At 41.4% G+C, this 14,985-nt stretch overlaps 1 protein-coding gene across 5 annotated transcripts in view; it reads left to right on the top strand.

Annotated features, from left to right (window-relative positions):
* Positions 1-14,985, top strand: part of DIP2C (disco interacting protein 2 homolog C) — a 480,496-nt gene that overhangs the window by 352,943 nt on the left and 112,568 nt on the right. For all 5 annotated transcript variants that reach the window (XM_050942214.1, XM_050942217.1, XM_050942216.1 and 2 more), the window contains 2 exons: positions 9,306-9,397; positions 14,054-14,164. In XM_050942214.1, the coding sequence (XP_050798171.1) occupies positions 9,306-9,397; positions 14,054-14,164 (203 nt within the window). The remainder of the gene's footprint in view (positions 1-9,305; positions 9,398-14,053; positions 14,165-14,985) is intronic.

The following is a 14,985-nucleotide window of genomic DNA, read 5'->3' as shown; positions in this document are numbered from 1 at the left end:
CTAATTATGCCATCTGTTGCAACAGATAGGTGCCAGAAAAGATAGATTCACATAAGGGTGTCTCTCTTAAATGACTTCCATCTAAATATGGGATGTTCATGGGGTGCTCAAAGGGATTGTTCTCTTCACACGTTACTAAAACAAAGTTGATTGTTGGCACTCTTCATTTGCCTGAAGTAAACCCGGGTTTACCTTTAGTGGTCTTTAGCTCCCCTGTCTAGCGGGGGTTTGGAATGCCATTGAGTCAATACTTTTCACACATTGTATTTGAAGAGTGCCATGTTGTTCAGAGTTGATCCTTCCATCTGACTAATGAACGACATTGACTTACTGCAAAGCGAATCCGCTCCTAGACCGAAAACATTATGTCTGCAGCAGTGGAGAGGAGGGCTGGTAAAACACAAGTACTTCAAGAATCGAAGTTCAGATTATCATGCCTCAAACCTTTCCCCCGGATTAATTGAATTTAGGAAGCAAACCTGTGATTCACCATTGATCAGTGGTCCTGATCTTCCTTGAGGAGGTTTCTTTGCCAATGAGAAAAAAAAAGTATGAGTTTAAAGATCTGAAAATAGGTGGTAACAAAATAGCAATAGTGGTATTATGTACCGAATGCCCCAAATAAACTGAGGAAGAAGGAGAATTAGTCCGTACTGAGAATTCAGCTATTGCAGGCTAGGGGAGCCTATCCGTAGGGGTGAAGTAAGCATGTTTCTAATACCAAAGAGAGAATTTGATAGTACAGTAGTGTGCCAAAAAGGTAGGGGAGCAGTTTAATATATTAAACATTTAATCCTGGGGTTCTATAGTGATACATATTTAAGGGAACTGTAAGAATTTCTAAGAAGAGACTTGACTTAACCCTTACAAAGCTCTACTCTCCTGCACTCTTCAATAGTAGATGTGACACCATCTACAAAATTATTAGGCTTATTTTGCTTTTAACTTCCAGGAAGTAATCATTGATTTCTAAACCTACCATAGTTAGAGTTGAGAACGCACCAGGTTGTAACTATTCAGGTAAGTATGGGGTCTGAGATGTTCAAAAAGGGCATCCTTTTAGCAGAAAGAGTAGTGGCTATCTTTGCTTGAAACAGTAAACTTAAATCAGTCCAGAACCACCACCACCCCCCCCCCCCCGGGTATTGTTCAACACTTAAGATATCTGAAACTGAAAGACTGAAGGTAAATTCATTTTTCCCTCCAGTCTGTGCATTTGATAATGCTTTTGAAGATCATTTTCACTGTTTCCTTTACATAACAATTTCCCCTGATCAGGAGAGAGAAACTTTTTAAAAAACATCTAAAACCTAATTATTCAACCGCAAAACTTCATAAGGAACTCACTGGCAGGTATAGGACCAGAAAGTACTGTGAACTCTTCTTCATTAACTAGATGTCAAGCTGACATTCTCACTTCAGTGAGAAATGTTAATCTCTATTATGAATCTTATCTGTTTTTTCTTCAGTTAAAATACACTTATATTTGAAATACAGTTAAAACTACAGCCAGCTGCCATTCTATTGGTGACATTGTGGCTATTATTATTATTTATTAATTTGTCTTTTTGTAACACCTACGAACCCTAGTTATGGACCAGGACCCCATTGTGCTATGTGCTGTACAAAATGATAGTCCTTGCTCTGAAAGCTTATGATCAAAACAGCAAAGACAGGTACAGCGTAGGGGAAGAGGGACAAGACGCACGTGGAGTAAACAATGTGATGGCAGCAAATGGCATTTGGGCTCCATGATTTTTTCTTTCTTTGCCAGTAGCTTTACTAAAGAGGGGAGAAGCTGAAGGAGAAGGAGGGGTCATTGAGGGGAAAGGAATGTGAGGGGGCAGGGAAGGGGAGAAGGGGGTAAGTAGAGTGATGCTGAGGTCATGACACTGATAGGGAGAGGAAAGGGGAGGCATAGTGCCAACAGCCAATGAGTCAAAACTGTAGAAAGTTCTCCAAAGGACCAAATGTTCCTGCTTTGGCGTCCTCTGCCCTTGCCTTCCCACTTTTGTGAAACACTGCATTAATCCCTTGTCAGGATTGAGCCCACAAAAGGGGGGGGGGAGAGGGGAGGAGGGAGAGAGAGAGGAATCCTCATTGTATCATCATCATTCTCCCTGTAGGGAAGCAGTACGGTACTAAAGCTTTAAAGCCTCACCTGCTCTGTAGAGTGAATCCCGCTGCATGCACTTGAGCATGTGATCCTGTGTAGTTGGAGTTTCCACTCTTTCCCTTGTGAAGCTATTCCACAATCTCGTTACCTCCTTAACTCTTAACTGATATTCAGTCTGAATTTTATTTTCACCTGGCTGTTCCCAGTATTCAGTTATACTCCCTTGGAACACCCTAAATAAGTGAGTTAGCTTGTTGGTAGTCACTCTTCAAATGCTGGTAGGCTTTAGTTCTGTCACTGTCACACTTCTCCCTCCTTGTCTTTGTTGTCATTAGGCCAAGCTGTACATCTAGTTTAATCTTTCGTCAATGATGAATCCTTTCAGCCCTTTAAATGTTCAGGTGAGGGGCAGGGAGGATTTATCTTTCCCTCCTAATTGTCAACAGCTTTCTGGCAATGAAGGTCCCAGCTTCCTATTCAGTGTCAGTAATCGCCTGCCACCTTAAAAAAATTCACAGTATTTCACATCACCTCAGTATTTCCAATTCTAACTATTACTCCTGGAGGAATTCTGCACCACTGCACGATGTTTCAGGCACCCAGAGCAGCAAGTGGAGAGGTGAATCACTGCGAGGGAGAGGAGAAGGGGGAAGGCGGGACTGGGGATGCTCCAACCAGCGGCTCCTACCCGGCTGGGTTGGGGGTGGGAGGGGGTGGCACTTCCTCTTCCCTTGCAAGGAGCAGCTGAGGCCAGGGCTGAGTCAGACCCACTCCCAGAAACCTCCCCCGCTTGCTGGAAGCTCCACACTCCTCCTCCCCACCAGCTTCCTGCTCCCCCATCCACCCAACCCCTCCTGCCCCCAGACCTCCTGCCCCCAGAAGAGTCTCATCCCCTGAATCTGCAGCCCCCTGCACCCAGACCCCTTGCCAGGTCCCATCCTCCCCGCAGCACCCCATCCCCACCCCTGCACCCAGACTATTCCCCACTAAAACCCCCGCACTATACCTCCACCCCAATGATCCGCCCTCCCCCTTACACCTGGACCGCCCTGATGAGCCCTCCCTGCCCCCGCACTGGACCACCACCTCACCAAGGCCCACTCCCCCAGCACTGGGACCCCCCACTGAGGTCTGCACACCAAGCTCTCCCCTTCCCCACGCTAAACCTTAACCAACTTCACCTGGACCCCCCTCCTTGGAGAATTTCATTTCCCCTATACCCAGAACCCCACAATGAGCCTCTGTGCATCTAGATCCCCCTGCACCCAGACCTCCCACTGAGCTGCCCACGCCCAGATTGCTCCACACAGAATCCTCTCTCTTCACACCTGGATTCCCCAACACTTAGGCCTCTCCTGCACTTGGATTCTGCCAGGCTGAGTCTGCCAGCCCGCACCTGGTGCACCTGGTATGGAGGAACAGGATCCCCTGGGATTTCTGGGGCAAGGCAGGTCCTTGTGCTGTGTCAGGATTGTGTGTGGCCTCACTGCCAAGTCCATGTCTCGAGGGTGAGGGAGAGAATGCAGGGTGATCCCCGACCTCTGTGCAACCAGTAACTAGTGCTCCCCACTGCTATGTTGGAGCCTGCACATTTATATATGGAAAAATAAAATTTGCAGAATTTTGCAAATTTTTAAAAGGTGTGCAAAAAATTTTGGGGTGCAGCATTCCCTCAGAAGTATAAGTTTGAGGGGAAACTGCTGTTAGAGTGGCAAAGATAACTACTGTACCATAAAAGCAGCAAAGAATCCTGTGGCACCTTATAGACTAACAGACGTTTTGGAGCATGAGCTTTCGTGGGTGAATACCCACTTCGTCAGATGCATGTCTGTACTGTACCATAGTGCATTTTAAAAGGGCTTAAGTGAGGGCCTCTGTAGATAAGAATTCACCTATGCCATATAGAAAACTTCCACTTCCTAAGTCTAAGAAGTGATGTTTCTTTCATATGTACTCTGAAATTGCTTTTAGCTTCCCTCTCACACCATTTATTACACTGCAAGCTCTCATCCAATCCCCTACATCCCTTAGATCTTCTCTCATTACCTTGCAAGTTTCTCTCTTCCATTTATTGTGCAGCATTATTTTCCCCTACAGTACTGTATAATACTAGCTTGTTTTTTTCCAGGTTGTTTCTCATGTGTCGAAACCTTATTTCTAATATAATTTGCATCATTGCTCAGTTCTCAATGTTCCTATGCATCCCAACTTAATAGTGTATGTTCAATGTACTGCTTGCCCTTTTTTTCCCATATTGTTAAAGACTGCGTCCCTATTTAGTAAATGGAATTTCTTTACATAAAAAGTACCTTATGCCTTTGGGATCTTAGTTAGGAAAAGAACCTCTTAGTTGGCTTGTTACTACACAGTCCCTGTATAGGCATAAGTAAAACCATAGAATTGGTATAAATGGAAAATACCTGGAATGTAAGAGAATGATAAGATTTGTAGGGTTCTAGAGGAGTTTCAGATTTTAGTTGAGAATTTTAATATGTGCTTTGGGGACAAAAGACAATTTCTTGCTCATGCCAGGTTTGATCAAGCAGTAAAATCTCATATTTTATGTGTGATGTTGTTGGAATGAATTAATATGCTTAATATTGGTGCTTTCATCTAAAACAGAAAAAAATGGTAACATGATATAAAAACCATACAATACATACACTGCAATCATTTCTCTTTGCAGTATAAGGATCATTCCAAGAATTATTTATTGGAATAGGTGGAGGCAAAAATGAAAACATTGAAAATAAGTTTGTGATTAACAAGTGTTCTAGGCATTTTGTCTGTATCTTTAAAAAAAAATACATAGTAAGTACAACAAAACCAGTTCAAAATAATTTATGGGTGGAGCTGAATGCACCATATATTTACGCTGCCTAACACTTCCATTATAAAAGATTTTTGCAACCCAGTTTTTTCAGATGCTCTAACTTCTTTGTTTGTTTGTGGTAGGCCTCTGAGAAGAGAGCCGTCAAAATAGAAAAGTGCTGTTCTTTGTCTTTTTAGGCTTTGCTCTGAGAAACTTTTGAAAATCGCCTTTTGTCACTTGCATTGCTCAGGAAAATTATAGCAACATGCCAAAATAACTGAATACGTGAACATTTTATGTCGGGCCCACATTGCTGCCAACGCAGAAGCAGCACACACTGTGCTGGAAATGCCTGAAGCTGCCAGAACAGGGGCTGATGGGAAGGAGCCAGGCCAAGCTGCCCCAAACACTCTGGACCAGCACCTGGTCCCAGCAACCCATGCCCTCCCTCCCAGAGGTCATAGCCAGGAGCTCCCCACCTCCAGGGAGCAGAGGGATAACTGGGGTTAGTCGTCTTCTCCATACCCAAAAACTAGTACCAGCAGTGCATCACCTTCAATGAGATAACCACCTTCTCCTGCTGCCTGCTATCTTGCTCAAGCAGCAGAAACCTAGGCTAGGGTGGTGAGGTTTCAGGATTTAAATAATTATGATGCATGGATTCGAATTTTGTTACAGTTTTATGTAGCAAAATTTTGGTTTTACCTTTTTTCTCCCATAAAAAACCTAGGAAATTGCATGCACAATTTTTTTTAAAAGAACACGATTTAGGCCGCAAAGTCAAACACTCAGATGTAAAATAATGCCAGATGGAACAGTTGAAACCATTCATTCTGCCCTCATGTGCACCTGCACTCTCATATAATCTTTATTACATGATCATATGCTGTGTTTTCCACAAGCCCCTGACTTGCTCAGTGCACAGAATGGATGTAAAATAGGTCTGTTTGTGGAGAAATAACAGAACAGCCATTTCTTGGCAAATTAAGAAAATGTTTGCTCTTACCATTTAGCTGCTCAAATTATGAAGCCACCTCAGATTAACAAATATTTAATTTCTAGTTAACTTACAAGAAATGTCATATTGTGATACTGAAAAAATGTTTGGCGAAATTATTTGCAGTGAACTTTGGCAGTCTCAGAATTGCTGTACATGGAGATTGGTAAGAAACCACTGGCTTGCTTTTGCTAAGTTAGTGCTGTGTGGTTGAGAAGCATACTGTTCCTAATAGGGAAACTGATTGTGGTTTGTTTTGTCTATAAGTACTTCTCTCTGCAAGCTTTTCTTTTATAACCTTCTTTACATTCAACACAAATGTATATTTACATTAGAATTGGGAAGGGAGGGAGAAAAGCCCAAAGGATTTACCTCAGAACCACGTTAAGTAAGTGTATGTGTAATTTTGTCAACTCATCTCTTTTATATGATATTTAAGACCTTGTGACTTCCTTTACCTTAGGAATGTTTTTCTCTGTCAGATGTATCTGAGTATCAACTTACTCTGGGCTTGTTAAATTTCAGTTGGGTGAGTGGTGTTGATAGGGCCCCCTGCATTTGGCCTGAATGTATTCTGAGTCGAGAAAAGATCTATTAAAAGTGTAGCTAAATTCTGTTGCCACTGGGGCTAGGGTAGCTGTTACATTACTCAACCAAAAGTCCAACACCACTGAAAAAATTGCAGTTAGTAAATAACCTCACACTAAAATAAATCTTTGTCACACCTTTAGATGCTGCCACTAAAAAGTGAGAAGAAGTGTTTCTCTTTGTCTTAACCAGGCTTTTCATGTATATGTTTGCAAATTGTGAGTTGACTCCAGAGATGTTGCCATCATACCACACACTTGAAAATACTTGGTGTGCGGGGGGCGGAGGGAGGAGAGGGGAGACACGGATGACAATCTGGTAGTTCACATATGTTTGGAGAACATGTTAGGAAGAACTGGTTTCACACCATGAAGATTTCTACAATTTGAAAGTCTGGCAGAAGTGCTCAGGCCCAGGTTCCAAGCTGGTGAAGAAAATGGCTAAAGAGAAGATTATTCTTCATTTTCAGAAAACTAAAACTTCTTCAGTAGTTGCTTTAAAACGTGTTGGAAACAAGTCAGTCACTGATGGATTGAAGAAGCTAATTTTCCATCGACCCATAGATTTCAGAGAGCTAAAGACAGTATTTTGCAGTGACAAGAAGTCATCGAAGCAGTTTCCTTAAACATTCCAGTCCTTGTATTACCACCAAAAACACTAGACTTAGAGATGAGTGGTTCTTCAAAACCAATATCTTCAACTAATAGGTTCTTCTGATCCCAAATAACCAGCCACACACTCAGGTCAATATAGAACTTAGATCTTACCCAAAATCACACTGATGCCAATCCTTCAGTATCTAAAATCTAAAGGTTTATTCATAAAGAGAAAGAAAGAAAGGTGAGAGTTAAAATTGGTTAAAGGAATCAAATACATACAGTAAAGTACATGGATGGGCATAAACACAAACTTAAGACTCGTGGTGGAATTAATGCTTCATAGACTGAATAAATGGCTGAGGATGCAGAGTCCCCTTAACTCTCTTTAGCATCAAGCAAGGGATAAAACTTATTCAGTCTTTGTGTTTGTCAGGTTAGGAAGTGTTTTGTGTAAAGATGGTTCTTTCTTGCAATTCTGAACTTTTTGCCTTGTCCTTCTCCCGTGCTCTCTAACTGTACTACTTGTTTCATAAGGTTTATGACCATTTAAGCCCCTAATATTGGGCACCTTTCAGAAATCAAAGCTCTTGGTTACCTATTTTTTCTCTTCACTTCTTTTAAGGTTTGATCATGTTTGCTTGTCAAATTTAATTCTGAAACAGTTATTGAACATTGTAAATAGATCAGAGCGGAATACCTTGAGGATAAAGGCTCACTTTAACATAGAAGTGGCTAGCTGGAAACTAGTTCTATTGTGGTGTGTTGTGTTGTGGTGACAATTTCTAGTATTTAAGGAAAAATCCTGTAGGCACACAATAGCTTGTCTATACGGTGGGGTAATGCGCTTCACTAGGGTGTGATTTCTTGTGTACTAATGTGTTGTGCATTAATTGGTCTGTGTAAACCCTGCTGGTATGCTGTAATATAGCACAAGAGAACCTTTTGTATGTACCAGCAGGGTCTACGTGGACCAAATAATGCAAAATATGTTAGTGCAGTGTTAGAAATCACACCCTGTTACAAGCCCTAATATACCTGCTCAGTTCCCAGTGGAGCAGAAATTGAGATTATTTAAAAGTTGAAGATAATCTCTTCTTTAAATATTAATTTTATTGTGATGGTGCCTAAAGGCCAACTGGGAAGAAGACCCTATTATGCTAGGCATTGTATAAACCATAAGTAATATGAAGTCCCCGTTCTGAAGCACATACATAGTCTAACTAGACAAGACAGACAAAGAGTGGGGGAAAGGGATACAATATACAAACCATCAGTGTTTGTTTATAAATGTCATGTTACTGCCATAACTTGTTTTTAAAAAATTCTTTGGGTGGGGTCTTGATTGTGAGGGATTTAGTTAATGGAAAGGCAAAGGGAGGGGAGCAATGGGGAGGGGAGAGGGAAGGAGGCTGAGCACAAACAGCAGGTGCAGCTGAAGCTGAGGTGAAGACACTGTGGGACAACGTTGGTGCAACAGCTAGTAGCCAAGGGGAAAGACTGTACAGAATAAAAGCTGTAAAAAGCAGCCTGATGACATCATCCGTGTCCAGGGGTGTCCTGCTGCTTGTGTGCCAGCTCCTGCTGGCGAGGGAGTTTCTTTGGCCTGGGGAAGGATTGGCATCTTCCTGGAATTGTTCTTTTGCACTCTTAGCCTATATGGCTTTGGTTTGGGTTATGTGCCACATGGGTCCTGGTCATGTCTTTGGAGGGAGGTGGAGGGGACCACCCCGGCATAGTTCTGCCAGGGTGGGAGTTCAGCTTTCTGTGTCTGCCCTACATCAATTAATGATGATACAGCCATCTGTCTCTGTCTGGGCTGAATGATACTTCAGCCACTTAAAACAGTTGAGTGCTGCAGGCAGTAGAATAGAACCCAGAGTTCAGATCCTGGCAGATATAGGAAAAGGAACTGAAGGAAAAATTAATTTAAAATATAAAGAGAGATTGAGATTTTTATTATAATGCTTCATATGATAGATAAATGTTCAAATAAACATCAGTGTTTAAATGTATCCGCAATATTCCCTTTGGGTTCAGTAGGAGCCTCATGTATGCACCCAATAGCAAAGTCTGACCCTAAATGTTCCTGCTATTTAGTCCTTTCGGTCTAGAGGTGCATTTTTTCTTTATCATTTTACAAGTAAAGTTTAAAGCATAATTTTAAAGTTAATTTTACAAATTATTTATTACTAGGCAAACTTTGGACCAGAAGTATGAAGGTTGCTTACAATATACTGCATAAATTAGGCACAAAACAAGAACCAATGGTGCGACCTGGAGACAGGGTAAGTATCTCAATGGTTTATTAATAGACATTAAATACACTCTGACAAGTGATAAAATCAAATATGGAGAAAATCTGTCGCTTTTTATCCATAGAAGGGCTGGCCATTTGTGTGGTGGTTTATATTATCATCTGCTTTAATACTTACTAAGTAGTAACTTGAGTTTGTTGCAAAATCAGCAATAAGCTTTCCCGTGAAAACATTTTTTTTTATTTTTTGATAAAAGAAAGAACAACTAGTCTTCTTAGCAAAGATTTTTGCATACAAAGAGCATGGAGGATAATAGACCATGTTGTCAAGATGGTAAAACTTATTTAATATAATGACTTTGTGGCTGCTGAGTTGGTGGAAGCAAACGAGGCATTGCTTAAGATGAGATGAAAATGTGAGCATCCTTCGGCAGAACTGGGCACACCATAATTCTTAGACAATTGTAAGTGTGAGCTTGCTTCCTGAGGCAACAATCAGAGTTTTGAATGTGGGACTGGGTTCAAGTACTTCCATGATCTAATGCTGCCACTGCCTTATTTGGTATAGCATTGGACAAATCAATTAACCTCTTCTGCCTCTGTACAACTGAGAAGCTGCCAAAATTTGTGTCAGCAAGTCAGTACATATAAACAACCCTGTGCAAACATCCCTATCCCCAACCTCTACCCAAATGTCAAGTAGTCCAACTGGTTGGGACAGAAACTGAACTGAATACCCATTATAGCTGAGCATGCTCAATGCTTGATGGAACGGATGATTAGCTAAGCTGACCTGTCCATGTCAATTAGGCGATCCTTCAGTGTTGTCTTTGAGGTTGGGAAGAGAGCAGAGAGGGCTTCCATATTTTGACACTCAGTGTCAAACATTCTGGTTCCCATCTATCTCTGTCCTCTGTAAAAGGAAGATAGTAATATCAGCCTTACTTCCTCACAGAGTTTTGAAGACTAATTCTTCTATGAAGATGTAAAGTTTGGAAGTCCTTTCCTTTCTGATGTACTAAATAACCACTCATTCAAGTCTATCCTCAAAAAAACCCATTATCCATAAAGCCTTCCAGAACTTACCCTGAGGTAATTTTGCAGAGGTATGTCTACACTGCAACTAGACACCCACGGCTGGTCTATGCTAGCTGACTCGGGCTCACGGGGTTTGAGCTGTGAGGTGTTTCATTGCTGTGTAGACTTCTGGCCTTGGGCTGGAGCCTGTGCTCTGGGACCCTGCAAGGTGGACCCATCAACGAAATAGGACAGGCCACCGGAAGTGTATAGTGGCTGTGTAGAAATACCCGCAGGAGCCTCAAATTCACGCCTTTGCCCCCTTGAACTGTATGCAAGAAATGTATAGTTGTATGCAGTACGTTCCTTAGGGCGACTGTTTAACCTCTGTAAAATGAGCATGGTTAATGTTTCCCAAATAAAAGAATTTTCAAAAATATTTCCTAAATTTATTTTAAAAATAAAACATAAAGAATCAGACTAAAGAGTCTTTTTAAACAGATGTTTAAACAAAGTCTCTTTCCACAGTGGCACTTAGCCAATACCAATGTACAGAATCTTTTCTTTCTCTTTGATTTACAAAAGAGTCTAAGTAACAGTAGGACAAACAAATTGTTGATTCTCATTAAATTTACTTGCATAAAGAATCCTGTGAAAGGAGGAGTGTTCAGATACACTGTATCCGTATATCTTATATTAACTGTCTCTTTGTAGTAAATTACTGCACAGTGAGCCCTAAGATTACCTAACCCTAAAAAGGATTTGTTGGTGATTCCGACCTAAAGCTCAAACTCTAGCAAGATTGAGACAAGTCTTCCCTTCGTTTGAATCAATTGAAGTTCTTATTCTAAAATAACTCTCTGTAGATTCCAGTGAAACTACATGTTTATAACTGAGTGGTGAAAGCATATACTTTGCATTGTATAATATCTTGCCCAACATCTTTTATAATTTAAATAATTTCAAATTGAAGATGAGATGCTCCTGTACACCTCATGTTCTGAGCAGATATTCTGTTCACTTTCCCCATTGCAGTGCCATAAAAGCTTTTTTAACTTCTTTCAAAATAGGAGTTCACATCATATGACAATAGCTGAGTGTTTTATAGCAGTAAATTAAATACAGGTGGACATTTGCAGTCTTTTCTAAATGAAAGCGAAAATGTTTCCTTATGGTCACAATATGGAATACTCTGAAATGCCTTTTCTCTTCCTTAAAGTCTGACCTCATGCTATTCGTACCCAGTATCTGTGTTGAACAAAAATAAAGCATAGTTCTATGAAATATCTACTATCTATACATATTTCTCTCTGGTTAGATACACTTCTGTCTGTTTTGTTTTCCTCCTTTTTAATTTTTACAGGTTTGTTAGTGATTAGTGTCTGAGATAGTCAAAAGCACCTAAGGCACTTGAGTGCCCAATACACCCCTAACTCCCTTAAGTGCCTTTAAAAATGCCAGCCAGAATCTACTCTGACATATTTGCTTGCTCTCCCCCTACTTACCTACTCCCAGAGACTGGGCTCCACTATACTGGAATAAAAACATCACTAAGCCCTACATCTAAACTACTTAACAAAAAAGAGTTGCATCTGTCTTCCACTCCTTCATGAGAAGGCTGCCTCTTTAGATCGTGAGTTCTTTAGGACAGGGGCTATTTTATAGGTTTAAAAGGAGCCTATACAAATAATTTGTCCAAAATGTAAGCTTTGTGATCTCGGATGCGAACACGAAAGTTTTGCTGCTGAGTGAGAATCAGCACCTCCAAATCAGAGGTCATGGTCCTCTCCCAGAAGAAAGTGGACTTCTCTCTCAAGGTGAGGGGGAGCACCTGCCATTAGTGGAAGAGTTCAAGTATCTAGGGGTCTTGTTCACAAGTGATGGGAAGCGCGAGCAGGAAATCTACCGGCGGATTGGGGCAGCACTAGCAGTGATGCAGGCACTTTACTGATCCATTATGGAGAAGTGGGAGCTGTCAGACAAAGCTCTCGGTTTACAGGTCGCTCTGTGTCCCCGTCTTCACCTATGGTCATGAACTTTGGGTAATGGCTGAAAAGATGAGATTGCGGGTACAAGCGGCGGAAATGAGGTTTCTCTGCTGGGCTTACTCTCCGAGACAGGGTGAGGAGTTGGAAAAGCCTCAGAGTAGAACCACTACTCCTCCGGATCGCGAGGAGCCAGTTGAGGTGGTTTGGGCACCTGATAAGGATGCCTCCTGGGAGGCTTCTGTTGGAACTCTACCGGGCACGTCCCACTGGGTGAAGGCCCGGAGCCCAACCCAGGACATGCTGGAAAGATTATATCTCCTGGCTGGCCTGGGAACTCTGGGAATCCCTCAGGAGGTGCTGGAACCTCTTGTGGAGGAAAAGGAGATCTGGTCCTCCCTACTCTCCATGTGCTGCTGCAACCCTCACCAGAAAAAGCAGAATAAAGGAAGAAGAAGAAGAAAGTGTAAGCTATAGGCCAACTATTTTTTCAAAACACAAGAGCAATGGAAATGTATCAAGTCATTTTTTCTCCAAAGATTAACGCGTTCTAACATTCCTCTGCAGTTATTACTGCAGTGTTCATCTTGCATTGAACAAGAACTTCAAAAAGAAATTGGCTAGTCTGTTTGTTAGTTGTTTAAACTGGGAGAAATAAAATGCGGGGAAGAATATAAATAATAAATTAAATTAGTAGAAAAATATTTCTGTCCAAAATAAACTAAGAAAAGGTAATGTATGCAGTATGTTAGGTTAATTAAACTTATTCTTAAATTATAACAGTAATTGTTCCTTCTAGTATAAAGTAGTCTTAAAACAAACTTTAACTCTTCTGTTAACAGACATTTTGTGCACATGTAAGTGAACATCAAATTTCAGTGTATCTCTTATCTTGTTTAATTGTTTTAGATGCCCTCTACTTGTTTTTTAAAAGTCACCCATCATCCTGCAACAAAAATAAAAAAGTCACATGTTAGATAAGATTCTCTAAAGTTCTCTTGTTTCAGTAAGCCTTGGCCCTAAACTTGCTTAGTTTGAGGCATCTGAGTAGGGTAGGAACTTCAGGATCCTGCCTTCATTGTAGCATTTATTGTTTCTGCATTGGCCTAATAGAGCATAGGCTAAACCTCTTCTTCAAACTTGCAGGAGGCTTTAGTTGTTGCAAGCAGACAAAACATAAGGCTGGGAATAGTTGGCACAATGGTACGATGTGTTCGGTTACTCTGGATGGACATAAACCCATTTCTGTTTTCAGTAGCCTAATTTAATTTTTTTAGGATATAAAACATCTATTTAAAATTACATTCATCATATTTGCTCCAAAGCTGAACCTCAATCAAGTCATTGGTAAACTAAAGCTCAGATGAAACTGGCTAACAATTTAAAATGCAGCATGTATGTAAGTACAAGTGCCTAAGTGGAGATGCTCACAAAAAGGAATGTGTATAAGAGAGAACAAACTCCTTCTCACTCGTGATTCAGTTCTTAAATGTTCAATAGTGGTACCTGTATATAAGGAGGGGGAAGTTTAGGTGGAACACAGTAAAGTGCATTATATCAGAGCCATTTTTAAATATTAATAGCTTTTCAAAAGGAATGTGGAAGCTGTTTTTAATGTACACTACACTGAAATCTGTAATCGATTTTTGACAATGTAAATTTTAACTTGTCTCTCTCTGTTTCAGGTAGCACTCGTATTTCCTAACAATGATCCTGCTGCTTTTATGGTAGCATTTTATGGCTGCCTACTGGCGGAAGTTGTCCCTGTCCCTATTGAAGTGCCACTTACCAGAAAGGTAAGGAACTACATTTGTCCTCCACAGTGTATTTTGAAAGTTTTATGTCAGAATGAATCACCACTGAGCACAGATTTGTGTAAATTTTTTTTGTGTTGAGTGGTTCTGCATCTTAAGGACAGAAAGGATAATACTGTACTATAGGTTATGTATAGCTTCTCCATTTGTTAAAATAGTATCTCAAGCTATCATTTTTGGTTTACTTCTAATAGCAAAAAATATGGGCCTTGTCTACACTAGGAAAAATTTGCACAAAGTTAGTGTCACAGGGCAGCTGGTCTCTGTGGAGCGACTGAGCTCATCTCCCCTGGACTGGAGCAGGTGACCCTCACCCAGCTAATTAAAGAGGGCTGGGATACACCTGGGCCTATAAAGGCCTGGTAGTAAACAGCTGGGAAGAGGAAGGACTGAGACAGGCTGATCCCTGGAAGCAAAGCCACGCTGGAGTGGAGCCAACTCCTGTGAAGGGTCCCTTGAGCAAGGGGGCCAAGTGCTCCAGGAAGCAACCCTGCAGTTGCAGCTCCAAGACGGGAGGAGAGCTGGCACAGGGGAGGAAGTTCCAAGCAATTGGAGCACCAGAGATCCCTGGGAGGGGTGGCCCTGAAGCCTGTGGGCCAGGTATTGAAGACTGCGCTCTATTTGTTTGTTAACTTTTGTTATAAAAATAAACCTTTTGCTGATACTGGGCGTGACGGCACATGATTGGAGCCGGGGAGCTGTGGTAGCCCCCCAGTGACAATTAGTTCCACCAGAGTTAGCAAGCCTGGAAGCCCTATTATATCTGTCATGATTCCTTTAGGCAGTGTGTTAGCTAACCAGTT

Source organism: Gopherus flavomarginatus, chromosome 2 (genome assembly GCF_025201925.1).
Source record: "Gopherus flavomarginatus isolate rGopFla2 chromosome 2, rGopFla2.mat.asm, whole genome shotgun sequence".
In the NCBI taxonomy this organism is placed as follows: Eukaryota; Metazoa; Chordata; order Testudines; family Testudinidae; genus Gopherus; species Gopherus flavomarginatus.
The sequence above is the reverse complement of the archived record's forward strand: the minus strand, read 5'-3'. Positions and strand labels throughout refer to the sequence as shown.